We start from the raw sequence: 14861 nt of genomic DNA, 5'->3' as shown, positions 1-14861 counted from the left end.
GTTTTGGCAATGAATGTGATCCTAATGGAAAGTCCGATTTATTTCCTTCGAAATGGTGCCACATCTGTAAGGAAAACACATTAATGGGAGCACTGCAAAGCATCACGCACATAATAAGTATTGCAACTCCTCCTGGACAATGCAACACTGTTTGGTGGAGCGGACGATCAAGGATTCAAGGAACGAGACAGATTAACAATTAAGAATTAAGAAAAATTAAGAGACTTTCCAATGGTACAACAGTTGTAGGCTTCGGAGGTTTGTCTGGACTTTTTTTTTTTTTAATATGTTATCTTTCATATCTTAAAGAGAGTACTTTATTATTATTCCAATAAAAGCTGTGTGGCGTTCCATAAGGTACTATATTAGGCCCATTACTGTTCTCATAATAGATGCTTCCTCCTGGAAGTATAAATCAGAACCATAGCATGAGCTACCACAGTTATATTGACGACGCGCAGCAAACATAGAACCAAGCGATAGAACTACATTAAATAAACTTACTATATGTCTGGCTGACATAATGGACTGGATGAAACACAAAGCCGGTGAAGCTGCATTCTGTTTTTTTGTACCACATATGAGAAATTCTTTACCACTTTATATTCACCTGGCACTGGCTGTGAAATTTGAAAAAGCCTAAAAACTTTTTACTAGGATCAGCATTCTCATGAACCAATTTCTTGTCTCTTAATTAGTCTTTGTCTACCTTTTATATTCCCCTTGAATTTTATTGATTTTTAACTTGTTTTATTCAATTGTGATATTTTTCTTGTCTGGTTTAGTTTCATTTGTTTCTGTGTACTCTTACAGTTTCTTTTCTTAATATCGAATTGGTGTTGAATTACATTCTTTTTATGCCTTTTTAAATTGTGAATCACTTTGAGCTGCATTATGAGGATGAACGGTGCTTTACAAATTAGTTTATCATTATAATCATCATTAAGAAGTATTGTTACAAAAAAAAAAATGTCCTTACTCTTGTGAGCAGTACTGAACACTTGCATTAGTTTATCAAGACGTTCTAATTGAGAGACAGTTTTAAAGGGGGCACTTTCTAATGGTTTTCCAAAAGTAATAATCGTCCCCATACTGGGGAACAATGCTCCAGAAGTGAAGAAAGTCTGTCCTCTCTCTCCCTGGCTTGTTCCAGTTTTTAAAAAGTGTGTTGCTCCAACCAGCCAATCAGAAATCAAACCCTATATCCCGTCATCAGGGGTTTAGCCAATCCCAATCAAGGTACGCCCTCCCTTTGACCCTCCCACAATTAGTCAGCTCTGCTCTGGCACATGGCACCACGAGAGGAAGTACTTCCTCCTCTTCCAAAGATGGGCATGTGTGGGCGGAGCCAGTCCAGCTCACACAGACACAGCACATTCTGAATGCAGCTCCTATGATCCAATATTCAAATGGAGGGAAAATCAAGGAAAAGCTGGATTTGGAGCAATAAACTTTGAATACAACGTTTTTGGAGCAACGAGACCATGTGAAAGTGTTGAAAAGCTGGATAACATGACTCCTTTAATGTGCACAGAGCCGTTGCATCTTGCCAACATACTTAGGAAGGGGTTGTCTTTTCCGAGCACGCCCTGTTCCTTATAGGTTCTGGCAATTAAAAAAAAACGAGAGCTTAAAAAAAAAGAAGATAATAAATCATAATAAAAGCTTTGACCTCTAACTTGCGAGCCTATGGATCTAAAATAATAACCGTTATTTACAACATATTCTAATTAAGAAGTCTGGTGTTCCACCAAACATAACTGCCTGACAAGAGGCAAAGCATGAGTAAAATGAGTGATTCAGTTGTGTTTGTGCACCGACTTGAAAGGAGACAGAATAACGTGGAAGTTATTGGTTCCTAAAATAAACAGATGTATGAACCAAGAGGAAGCAGAAACAACAGCTAAGATAAACTGTTAGTAAATGACACATTACAGCCATAAGTAGTAGATTCCCATTGAGGTGATAATAGTCAATAAATGCAGGTTTATTTCCAACACTGGTAGTTAGATACCCAAACACACAACTGTATGTTTTTTATATTTCACTAAAACTACAATCTGATGCAAGTGTGTTTGTTTAAAGATGATTTCCTTTGAGTTCATCAATATTAACTGAGTTTGTCCTCACAACGCATATCCAAAATGGTCATATTAGTAGTCATTCATAAATGATCCAACAGACTTACAATCAGTCAAATGATGATACGAGAAACCGTGATGATAGTGTGAGTATGTGTTTCTGCACTGGCGACAGGCGGCACACAAACATTTGCAACTCAATCCATGGAGTGAAAAAACCTTATTAGTTTAGCATTTATTACAACCTGCAACAGTTGCAGTGCGCAAAACTAAGGAGCAAATGAAAACAAAACAAAAAAAACAAACAATAAACATCGACAGCTTTTATTCCAACTCGACTCTTTTACTTTCATTGCACCACTGATGCACAGTTAATGTGTAATATAAACAAACTTAAGCCCTTGTGCTTTCTCACCACCTTTAATTGCCTTTAGGGAGCATGTGCATCCTGACACACAAAGCCTGGAAGTTAATTGTTTCCTGAGCGGGGTCTGTTGTTCAGTGGAATTACAATGTGAAAGAATTTCTCTCCAGGCTTTTTGGGGTGTAAATGAACCGGTTTGTGCACATCCTGTCAGGTCAGTCCTGTCAGGTGACAGAGAGCGAGCGAAACAATCCCTGAATGGAGACTTACCGGACGAGCTGCTGGCAAATCTGGCATCCTGGAAGGCATCTGAAAGGAATGTCAGATCAATGTGATCAGTCCCTGATTCCGATCTAAATGATATCACAACATGAAAGGGCTAATGTGAGTGTTGGTCTCCCCCCCCTGTGAAACATTCCCAGTCCATCAGGTTGGTAGAGGACAGTAGGAAAGCTCAGCAGGTTAGACTGGCCTTTAAACTGTGTAGAGTTATGAAGCCTGCCGGAGGGGAACTCTGTCACTGACTGCGGTTAAATGCAGACCTGTGGTCTAAAGTGAAATGTTTGGCACTGAATCATCTACCGGGAGCAAAATATACAAGAGTTCAAAAAGAAAAAGCGAGTGGCAAATAATTGATGGCAAAGATAACACGGGAACGAGGCAAAGAGTCACCCAGTTAACATGTTAACTTTAAAAAATGAAAAGCACACAACTGATTGACAATGTGACTGAACAGTGAAACCTGAGGCCCACGGATGGCTGTTAACCCTTTATAGTCTGTATTGAGCTCCTGGAATAGTGGTACTTGTGTCAGATTTCTAGAATGTTATAAGATATCCTTGAGGAAAAAAAACAAAAAACTATGGAAATGTTTAGTTGCCAAGTATTTCAATAAATGGCCTTTGACGATTTTAAACAGTGAGAGGAAACATCTCAACTGAGAATATATAAAACAAATAAGAGGATTCAGTTTCCTTTGTCTGGTTCTCAATAACAAAATGTTTAAACCACGACCTTTAACTGAGCTATTATGCCAGTGCTTCTCGTGCACATGAATGAGCGGCTTTCATTGCAGGCCAAGAAGAAGCCTACATGCAATTTTAGCACCACATTGTAAAATTCCAGTAAGTCCACTGTAACGTCCTGAAACGGCTCACAAAGCAATATCAGCAACAGAATTTCACATCCACATTCAGAAAACATTGGTTTTACACCCGAGTCCAGGTACACAAGGATATCTTTTAAAATGTAGTATTTGCATGCATTCGAGGAACACGTTTTGAGACAATATTCTGAAATCAATATAAAAATTCTATGACAGATATGAAAAATACAGGACACACTGGTTCCTCACTTGACTTCCCTCTCTTTTGAATCAGTAAATATAGTGACAGACATAAACATTAAAACAGACTCATTTTGCCCTTGCAGAGTAGTGGTTAGGGTTTGGTCCTGCTCTGACACACACCATGCAATTACACTGTTTCCATGGCGATCGCTAGAAGACACACAACAGCATGTCAGCAACAGCACATACCTGTGGGGGTCCTTTGACACTGGAAGTATGTACACACATTCCCTCTTGGTGAAAGTGCTTTCTATCCAGGGTTTCTGGGACTGTGAACAAAATGGAGAGAGTTTGTGTTCAGTTGACAGCAGCTGATGTCGCTCATGTTGGTGCTTATTGCTCAATTGTGTTTATGTGCAAAGGGCTTCAGAACGCGCTTCAAGAAAGTCGTCGGCGGAGGATGTCGAAACTCTTGCGCTATGCAGTGTTAGCACAAACTGTGCAAACATTTACGCACTTAAGTGCAGCATAAGACGATAGGAATAAAGACGGCGGGGCATGTATGTCTTGCATTGTTTTTTACAGAAATGATTCGTACCAATGAATATATGAAAATAAAAAGGATTAAAGGACCTATAAAAACTTTAAAAACATGTAAAAATTACAATTGCAAATGATATGGCACAAAATATATAAAAAAAAAAAAAAAAGGGTATGGGCCAACAAAACAATCACACTCTCTAATCCCAGTTTTTCATCACAAGGATTTACGTTACAGGAATTTTCAATTAATGCTTCAGGCCGTATTGTTCCTCCGGTACAGCTCAGAGGAACCCGGGGGCGATTAGGAGCATTAATCCCACGCAGCACAAAGAGGGAAACCTGCAAACACCATCACCTGCTTCACGCCAAAGCATTTCAAATGTTTGTCAAACTGAAACGACAGAATTACAGCAATGTTTTCTGTTGGGAGTTTACTGCACACAAACCTTGACGATGGAAACTGAGGCGAATCCATAGAGTGTGAGAATACAAACAGAAGAAATGCTCCAGAAAAATGGTTCAGGACCGGTGATCATGTGGGAGAAAGACATGCAGTCGAACAGCGAAAGTTGGAACATACGCTCCTGAACAAGGATTCCGTTTTGCCAACAACAAAGTCAGATGCTCCACAACATAAACAAAGCGGTTCCACTGTGATCCCACAGCTGGACCGGAGCCAGCGAGCTGCTCAGTGCGTACCTGGATGTCCTCCTCTTCATCTCTGTGTTTAAGGGCTTTGTACAGGAACATAGCAGGGCTCCTTCATGCATCTCCTGGACAGACCACAGTCACCGCAACCTTCCCCTGGAGCACTAGATCATCAGCAGCAACACACTGTACACCTGCTCTCTGAAGGTCCGCACGCAGTCGTCCACGCACGTCTCAAAGTCTACGGGGACACGGTGACCGTACAGATCCGGCCCCAGTTAAACGCTGAGTGATCAGTGAGAGGCTGCAGCCTCCAAACTTCATCCACAGTTAATCTGTAAGAAGCCACTCAAGGGGCAGATGAATGTGTCTGCGACGAACTAGATATTATACTCAGGCTGGGGAGAAAGAAGCAAGGGAGGCGGGGGTGTGGGAGAGGATTAGTGGATAGGCAGAGGCCTCAGTGATATATACCTAGTCGTCTCCTGATGACACCCCACCAACTGTGATTCACGCAGCAAAACACAAAACCCTCTTCCAAGGCACCGCGCTGACTAACTCTTTAAGAGGCCTTTATTTTGAAACACCTGCTGAAATGGCATACAACAATCAAAACATGGTAAGCTCAAGAGGTATGAAAGACTGCAAACTCTTTATGAATCGTCCACAGGTAACATCTGTTCACTCAACGTACTGGGGGACTTTCAGTAACGCTAGACAAAAGGAAAAATGGTATTCGCCTTCAGGAAAGAGTTAATAGTATAAATATTAGATCTGACTTTATGTATACATAAATACTACTTCAACAAAAGGGAGAAGCTATTCACCTTAAAACTTTTACTCTTCACATTCTTTTTGAACACAAGTACTCTTGGAATTATTCACAAACCACAAAAACCATGTTAAAGAATATCGGCTTCACAACACTGGCCACTTTCTTTATAGATTTATTTTTGACAGAATTTGATGCAACAAGGTAAATGAACCAAAGTTTGTCACACTCTTTTGTTGGAGTAAATTATAAGCTGTGCAGAGAGAGTTATCACCCCTTCCTATCTTGATATATGTTTTAAATGTCTCACTGAAGACTTAGTTAACCACACAATGCAGACAAACCCTCAATTATCAAAACCACTTATTTTGGAGTTAAAGTAAGAGTAAATGCAGTTCAGTGTTTATAGAAGCTATATATTCCACATACCCAGCTTTTATTAGCCAATATGACCAAAACTAACAATTAAGTTTGAAAACTTTGGGGGGGGGGCTCAAATTTGCAAAATATAAAATCTTTATCTCTAAACCGATATTCTGCCCAGCCCTAACGTGAGGATCATCTAATCAGACCCAATACCTGTTATACATTGTAAATACTGAACAGAAAGAGTCGACAGTTTTGCCACTTTATAGTGTTTTGTGTTTTTAATCATTGTCCACCTTGTTTTAATGTTCTGGGTCCTCTTATTTTTCTTTATCCTGTGCTATGTGGAGCTGCTGAAATCGTTTCACCGCCGTATTTAGGTCAACCGGGTTGAGTTTTTGGACCAATTGCAGTGTGGCTGTGCCAGTATGAAAGCACCGATAAACCCCGGACCAGACTAAAGCCGTCACTCCAACAACAGCCTGAAGAGACGGTCTCAGAGCGACATGAACGATGCAGTGTGATAGTAATCGCAGCGAGGGTGCAGATCAAACGCCCTGTGTACCGTATGTCACAAGCTGGAGACGAGGAGGGTCCAGTAGTCTGATGAGCAATGCTGATGACTTTATGAATGCACAGCTCTCTGCAACACACCATAATGTGAACCATGTGATGAGTGAGTGCTGGAGAGCGGCTTTATTCCCTTCATCAAACCTCTAGTAATTAGAGACTAAATTGTCATAGAATTGCAAAGCGAAAACCCCGCCGAGTTCTCCAATGCAGGACGAAGAAAGTCTCATCTCAAGGTAAGGACTGGTGCATTTCCAAAAGGCTTGAGTACTTAAGTTTTGGTCTAAATTTAAGCATTAGCCTAAAGCTTGAAAGATGGGAGAGTTTGTCACCTAAAGACAAATTGACACAGAAGTTTAATTATATGTACATTAATTGTTCTTATTCAAACTTAAATGCTGAGAAAACATTGTAATGATAAAAATGAGTATTACTCTTTCAGAAGATTTCAGAAGAGCAATTCTCCAATGTGAGAATCCTTCCACAATGAAATTAGATAACACCATAAGTAACTATATTCTAAAGAATCCCGTTAAACTGCCTACATCTAATGAGAGCACAATAACAAACATTATTTTTCAAGGCTCTACATGTAACACCCCTGTTGAAGCACTGGTATGGAGCATGTCATTAGAACATGAGTAACAGGCAGAACAACTGAACTGAGCACTAACGTGAGGTCATTTGTGTTTAGAAGATTACCTTTTTGTTGAAATGATCCTAGCAGGAAATTAATCTTATCTTGCTGGTGAACATAACTATTTCCTTCTCATTCGAAAGGCACAAGGTAGAGAATTTAACAAATCTTCTCCGGCAAAGCCAAAAAATTATATATATACACAAATTAAAGCTGTATGCAGCCTTGAACTGTTCCTCGCTACTTGCGGGACTCTGACAGAAAATGCTTTGCTCACCAATTCTATCAACACGCCAATTTTCAGGTCATTTGGAATTACCCCCTCGGACTAGTTCTCTCTAGAAAATTCAATTTGGTCCAAAATCTGCGAAAATCCAATATATGTTTCAAAATAACAGACTTCCTGTTTTTCAGTGTGTGTGTGTAAAAGACTTTTTTTGTGCATCTTGGGGGTGTTACATATGTGTGCCAACTTTCGTAGCTCGAGGTGAAACGAGATGTGGGGGCTGAATTTTTTAGATTTTCCAGGTGGCGCCGTTGAGCCATTTTGCTGGTGACGTGTGATTCTTCCAAATTATCACATTATTTTGCCGGGCCCGATGACTGTGCAAAGTGTTGCAAAAAGTTATGTATGTTTAGGCCCTAAAAAAAAAAGGCTTTTTCTCATGAGTTAAAATAGTAAGAGTTAATAATCTTTACAGTTTCAATCGGGTCCTTCTGCACTTTCTGTGCTCAGACACTAAATACATATTCTGCTATTCTTGATTTCAGCCTCTGGTTTTCCAGGAACTGATATTCAACTGCCTGGCTGGCACATAGCATTGCTGAGTTATATTAAAATGAAATTGTGCAGCTCCCGTCAGTGCACAGTAAAACTATATCTTCCAACATGACAGCTCGCCCTCACAGTCCGCGGTTCATCTGAGACCACCGCCAGAGTTTAGGAGTGTTGATGATGAGAGGACCTAGCAGCAGCGCCCCATTGAACACGTGAGAGATCAGCTTGTCTGTGCACTTCACGCCAGATGACACCTCTCTGAACTGGCACACGAGCAGCACGGTAACTCTTCAGAAGTGTTATAAGATTTGCTTTTTTAAATAAATGTATATTAACAACTCCATACTTGAGCGAAGCTGTTAAAGTTGAGCAGTCATCATTGTCTTCTTATTGACTTTCTTCATGACCTTATCAGTGTTTAAACACAATTGCCAGAGCAGTGCTTCACACTCGAGGAGTGAGGTGAGGTCTACTTCGCTGGGACAGAAAGCTTTTAATGAAACACCTCTTGTCTTTTTGATCCCACACAGTGTAACAAAGTGTTAATGATGAAGCGGGACTGTGCTCTGCTAACCTGTAACCATGGCACCTGAGAATGTCAGCCAACAAAAGACTTGAGCTTCAAGTGCTGCTGCCAAACACACACACACAGACACAGACACACACACACTCTTCCCCTTCCTCACACCCGCCCTCTTCCTCTACGGCTTCAGGTTTTTGATTACTCCGTCCCTGCGCAGAATAAAGCCCAGCACCTTCCTGCTCCTCGGAGCTTGACATGCTGCAGGTTTTGTTTGTGATTGGCCGAGAGCGCCTGCAAGAATGTTCATATCTTCTTCCCACCGTCATCCTTCAGCAACTCTCCAGTGAGAGAACACCGCCAGCTAAACTCTTCCCCGCTCCGCCCGCTTCAGCCCGACACCGCCACAAGGCCGTTCATTCAGTCCGTCGTTCCACCACCCCCGCCCGAAGGGACGATAACATCTGGCCTGGCAACTCCTCCACCCGTTTAAAAGAGTGGAAGCAATGGGGTCAGCATTTCATTGTGAGCAGCAGCCCAACAGAAGAGTTCTCTGGGAGTGTTACACAAAGGAAACACAATTTAATGCTATTCTAACAGTTTACTGCTGTTGAAGTTAACTGAATTGGTACCTGAAGAAAATCCACATCCTTCCTAATAGCAGACACATCAACATCTTAATGATACAAGCTCATCTTTCCAGTTTTAAATAAGAAATACAATATATTTTCCTATAAGGACGACAACCAGCATCCCTGATGTGAGGCTGGAAGTGTGGAGTCAGAACTGGGGCATCTCACACGGTACACTGAGCTAAAGCTCTTGTCATGAAATTCTCCATCCAATAATCTCAATTTCGCACTACTCTTCATTTTAAAATGAGAAAATCTGCAGCAAGCAGTCTGAGTAGTGATCAAAAATCTCAACAGCATTTATAAAACTGATGGTGAATGTGACATTTTGAAATGCCATTCGAAAAAATCTGATGGTAATGTTAACTTAGACTTTAATACATGTATAATGAAATGCTACTAATCCAAAACACAAGTGCTTCTGACTCAGAAAAAAAGCTGTGTCCTTGCTCACTGCAAAGCAAGAGTAATACATCAAATCCATGTGCAACTGCTTAATAATTTTCTGCAAACATTTAGCAAATATTTGCCTCAGTAGTAAAACAAACAAAATGTGAAGACTTGACCCTGGCAAAATGCAGGTAAATGTGGAAAGTCCTCCCAGTAACACGACTGTCTTAAATCCCTCGGGGATGTTAATCTTAACAATATAACTGGTTTTTTTTAGATCACCATTTCATTACAACACAATCAATCAAATGCTATCAGGACTTATCAATTTTCCTTCTTTGAAACATCTCAGTTGATCCACAATTGCCGCTCATAAAAGGAACATCAAATAGAGAGGATTGAGTTCACTTTGAGTATTAGATAAGAAACACACACACACACACACACACAGGAGCCCATCCAGTCATAAGACCAAAGTGTGACGGCTCTCCAGCTCTCTCCCTTGTGACCCCTGGGCAGAGCTCTGAAAGGCTGCACAGCAGCGGCTGACACAATGTTAGCATGCCACCCTGAAGCCCTGCGAGCAAGACGCTGCAGAGGCCAGAGCTGTATAGCATGTGACGGTTGTTCCTCTCTCAACATCTGCTGCTGGTCATGTGAGCTTACCAATACTCGGGTTCAAGCAATCTACTGTAGGGAGATGGCAGCAGGGGAAGTGCCACGTTATTGTTTCAGTATGGGTGCTCTTAAATTATAGGGCATGCCATAAAAGTACGCAAATCTCTACTTGGGTATTTTATATTGGTTAATATTATAAACATGAGATAAAAAGAGCAAGTATGCTCTATGGGCAGTAAAAAGTGCATGTGGTCAGCATTGCACAGCGAGACGACACAGTCAGCTGGATACTATGAGGGCGGAGGCGCTCCATTCATAAAATCAAACTGTGGCTCTAACCTATATTCCCGAACAACCTTTATCGGTCATCTTCGAATGGCCTTGTGTCAATGCTGTGAATGGATGAGTCTCAGTAACAAGCCACAGTCACTCTGCAGGCTCACCTGCACACAAGCAGGCGGTGCTGGAGTCTATTCTGGAGCACAACAATAGTGATGCCAGATCACTTTCTATCAGCTCTCAGGGCTGCAAAGCCCAGGCTGATGACCAGTTAAACCGCCTGCCATTACATAAGAGACGGCACCTGGCAGCAACTGAGCTCCATCACAGATTTTGTAATACGGACTAAATCATGCCGACTGCTCTGATGTGGAGTTCAAATCGCGGTGCTGCTGTAACACTGCTTGGGGCAGCAGAAACAGCGCTTCATCCAGGGTTAAGCTGGGGCATGTGACGGACTTGGGCCTGCACTGTGGGAAATGGGAATGAGAAGAGCGGCTGAGGCGCTGCTCTGGAGACTGACTGACTGAATGAAGGCAGATGAAAATGTTCACACTGGGATGTGTCATGGAAAACTACGTATCTGCGTAATGATTTGGACATCTTCATTAGAACTACTGCACTACTACTTTCACAACACAGACATGACGTCTGTGCAGCAGCAGCTGACCAAACGAAGGGCAAAACACCAAAACCCAAGTTGCTCCCAGTGGTGTGCAGATACTTCGAATGTCAGCCGTCACCACTGAATGTGACAGATCGTGTGAGGTGCATTAAGAATACTTAGAGTGAAATATGCTACATTACTGGTGGAATCCACTTCCAATTGGTAAAGAACTTGTTTTGAATCATTCTGCCACAGTCACACATACTATAGTACATGGAAGTTTATATGTGTCAATATCAAACAGGGGCAGCTATGGCTCAGTTAGTGGAGTAGGTTGTCCCTCATTCTGAAGGTTGTAGGTCCGATCCCCATCTGTCAACATGTTGAACTGTACATGAACAAGACACTCAACCCCAAATTGCACCTTTGCATGGCAGCCGCCTCGATTTGTGTGTGAATGTGAGTAACATTGTTAGGTTTTTGGAAAAGTGATATATAAGTGAAAATTATTTACCAATTACTTGTTTCACCTTAATTCACTTGAAACTGCAAACAGAAATATTTACATCATTTCCAGACGACAAGAGATGTCAAAGCCACACGGTTAATGTCAGAACTGTGTTGATCTCAACAATCAGAGCATGTTGAAAAGCACAAGTCGATATTATCATGACGTTACACCGAGACAACAGTGTAGTATGAGTCAGAGCTGAGGTTTAAGCCACCCTGCCAGAGATCCTGGCAATGCAGGAGCAGTAAAGAACCAGACATGATGTTCTTGTGGGGGAAGAGGAGGCAGTTTGTCACGAAGAGGAAGAGGTGAAGTCACATCCCACCAACACCGGAGTCTGGGACAGGTTAGCAGCCGTGTGCGCAGCAGGCCTGCACCGTGTCCCAGCAGACAGTCACGAGGGGCTCACGGATGTTTATCCACACGTCAACGCCACCGAGTCAACACCACGGAACGTTTGTTGACCCTGACCGGAGCAGAAAGGTTCCGGGTCCGGACGCAGACCTGGAGCCACTCCGGGGTGCAGTTTGACGCGTTACGCGGCGGCAATGTGTCTCTCCTCCGACGGATGGAAGAATTAACGTGCGTTCAACGAGTCGTGACGAGCTGCTTTCACAGGAGAAACACACGCCGGATGTATATCCGCTGCGTAGCGGGACAGCAGCGGCGCGGAGGACCGCCAGCTGCCGCGGCTCGTGAGCGCCCGGTGAGAACCGAGCGGTTAGCTCGCGAGCTAGCTACTTAGCCTGCTAACGGCGCTACTCTTCTCTCCCCCAGACTCTGTCATCCTTCACCCTTTACACTCCCCCGACCGACCCACCGAGGCCCGGCGGAACCCGCACACAGTGGGCTCAGTAAAGAGCAACGGGACCCGCCTGGGTCCTGACAGCCGGAGGGAGGGAGTACACATGGGGGGGGGGGGGGGGGGACCCGCAGGTCGGAAAGCCCCCGATCGGTCACGGTCCTCCACGGCAATTCAACGGGACTATAAAGCCACCAGACGCGGCGGCGGGGTGCCCCGCGGCGGCTCACTCACCATCCTCTTCACCGGTGAGAATCAGGAAGAGCTCCGTCGTGGCTTTTATCCATCTATCGGCGGTGCTCTCAGTTAGCCTTGGAAGGAAAGCCCGGTGGACGTTAGAGAGATCCGCTTCGGCTGCAGCTCCAACGGAAGGTTGCTTTTTCATAATTGTGCGACTCCAGACTGACGCTGCGTGACGAGCCGGCTGAGTCAGCCAGCTCCGCGTCACGTGGCCGGGGCGGGGCCAGCGGCCACGTGTGCGCTTTGTTTTACACACAGGCTGCAAAGTGCAAACATGCACCACCGATTCATCAGGCCGTGGCTTCACGCGACCCTCAGCAGAGAGAGCCCACTTTATTATACTGCAACTAAACACACACACACCCATACGCAGGTAATCTACATACTGACATTACCAACGGACCCCGTGATATTTTAACAATATCACCATACTACAACATCTGGTATCGATCAGATGCTGTTATTATTATTATTATCAGTGGGGGATTTTGCTATGGGCGAAGTGGGCAGCTGCCCAGGGCGCAAACTCAACAGGGGCGCAACGTGCACAGACTCAGATACCGTCTCGTGACTCAGTTCCCTGTCTGCGCAGCGAGCTGTCAGCTCATGCAGTTGAAACCGGATCGGACACAAACTTTCTCTTTTGTTACTGAAATGGTTCAGGGTTAGGGTTACTCTTTTTATTTACATACTTGTAAACAAACACAAGCAGATGCTTTTAGAAAAATTAATGTGTTTCGTGTTCTGAATTACTTGAAAAATAACTATGATGGAGAAAGTTGAGCCTGACCTTCAGCGTTTTGGCCAAATTTGTCCTTTCAAATGGTAAATTAGAAGACGTGACAGAGTTAATAATCAGAGACTCACTGCCATCTATTGACCAGCCGCCACTGGTGGGGATAATAATAAAACTTGAGTCCTGTAAGCTTGACAAGAATGTCCCAATCAGAAATAACACCTCACTTTATCAGAAAAAAAACCTACCTTTCAACCCACATTTCCACTGATCAAGAGAAGAAATCACGAGTTTCTGATACAACAAAGCTTTATTTGAGCTCCAAATCACAATGGTGCTTCCATTTTTAAAGTGTTCTCTGCAGTTAGGATGCTATCCGACGACGCCACAAGGCCTGGCGAGCTCCTGTCTCAGTGGTCCTCTGGCTTCCATCCGTAGACACGCAAGCAAGGCCCTGACGGACTTGAGGGCCACGTCTCTTCCCTGCTGCTCTTCAGGATCTTTGCTCATCTGCCACTTGGAGAAGGCGTTGTCGGAGATCACTTCCTCGTCAGCCGGCCAGTCAAAGAAGAACTGGAGAGGACAACAAATGTCAGTTTGCTGCTTCTGAAAATACTTCTGTTAATGTCAAATCCGATTTCTAATTTTTGACGAGCTGCTTTCATGTCAGAGAACAAGCCTTTTAATGCAAGGTTAAGATTTCACTGACACATTCAGCATGACTACTAGGATAATGCAACTACTCAGGAGGAAAATCACTTCTCCCCACATTTGATATTTTATACGCTAAAACATACAACTATTTTATACAACTATTAGAAACTGCTTAGTGAATTCACTGCAAGTATCAATGGTGCTCATGAAACTAATGTAATGATCCAGAGAAATTAAGTGAACTTAATCTACAGCTTCACCTACATCAAATATAAATATCATCGACAAAAGTTTGTCTTTATAACTTTGACATTCTGATTTTGTGATTACTCTCCTTTTCCACCATAAAATACTTTTCTTTCTTTCTTTTTTTTTTTATCAATTTGGTGTCATAACCAACAGTGGTGTTTAAGTATCCAGTCATAAAATTCAGTTTCAGGCTCGGAATGTGCATTTCAGTGTGCAGTAGACTTTGATTTTCTTCAAATGTTGTGTTGAAAGGCTTTAAAACTTCTTGTAACTGCTGTTTAGTCTCTATTTGTAAAAAAAAAAAACGGTATAAGAAAGCTATGTTTTACGTGTCCTTATAAGTAGTACACTGGGATGCAGCATTTACATGGAGGATGACCGAGGGCAACGACCAGCGCCTGAAGAGCTTGAAGCGCCTGCAGCTGTTGCTCAGTGCCTGAGTCCAGGGATTCCAGCAGAACCGGCTGTCTCCTCTGCATGACGCTCGGGTCCAGAAGGTCGGTGGCGTCAAAAGCTGTGCAGCAAAGCAGGAGGAAGAGTGAGCGCATGCCGAGCGGCTCCAAGTGGAGATATTTC

General features: G+C 43.0%; 1 protein-coding gene across 3 annotated transcripts in view; it reads right to left on the bottom strand.

Moving 5' to 3' along the window:
- trpm7 (transient receptor potential cation channel, subfamily M, member 7) overlaps positions 1–12837 on the bottom strand; it is a 41062-nt gene extending 28225 nt beyond the window's left edge. For all 3 annotated transcript variants that reach the window (XM_080458364.1, XM_080458366.1, XM_080458365.1), the window contains exons 1-3: positions 12641–12837; positions 3983–4062; positions 2716–2754 (exon numbers count right to left, since the gene is read on the bottom strand). In XM_080458364.1, the coding sequence (XP_080314490.1) occupies positions 2716–2754; positions 3983–4062; positions 12641–12643 (122 nt within the window). In that variant the 5' untranslated portion in view covers positions 12644–12837. The remainder of the gene's footprint in view (positions 1–2715; positions 2755–3982; positions 4063–12640) is intronic.
- Positions 12838–14861: the final 2024 nt, after the last annotated feature.

This window comes from Lipophrys pholis (assembly GCF_963383615.2).
Source record: "Lipophrys pholis genome assembly, chromosome: 2".
NCBI classification, from domain to species: Eukaryota; Metazoa; Chordata; class Actinopteri; order Blenniiformes; family Blenniidae; genus Lipophrys; species Lipophrys pholis.
This window is presented reverse-complemented; position numbering and strand designations above follow the sequence as displayed.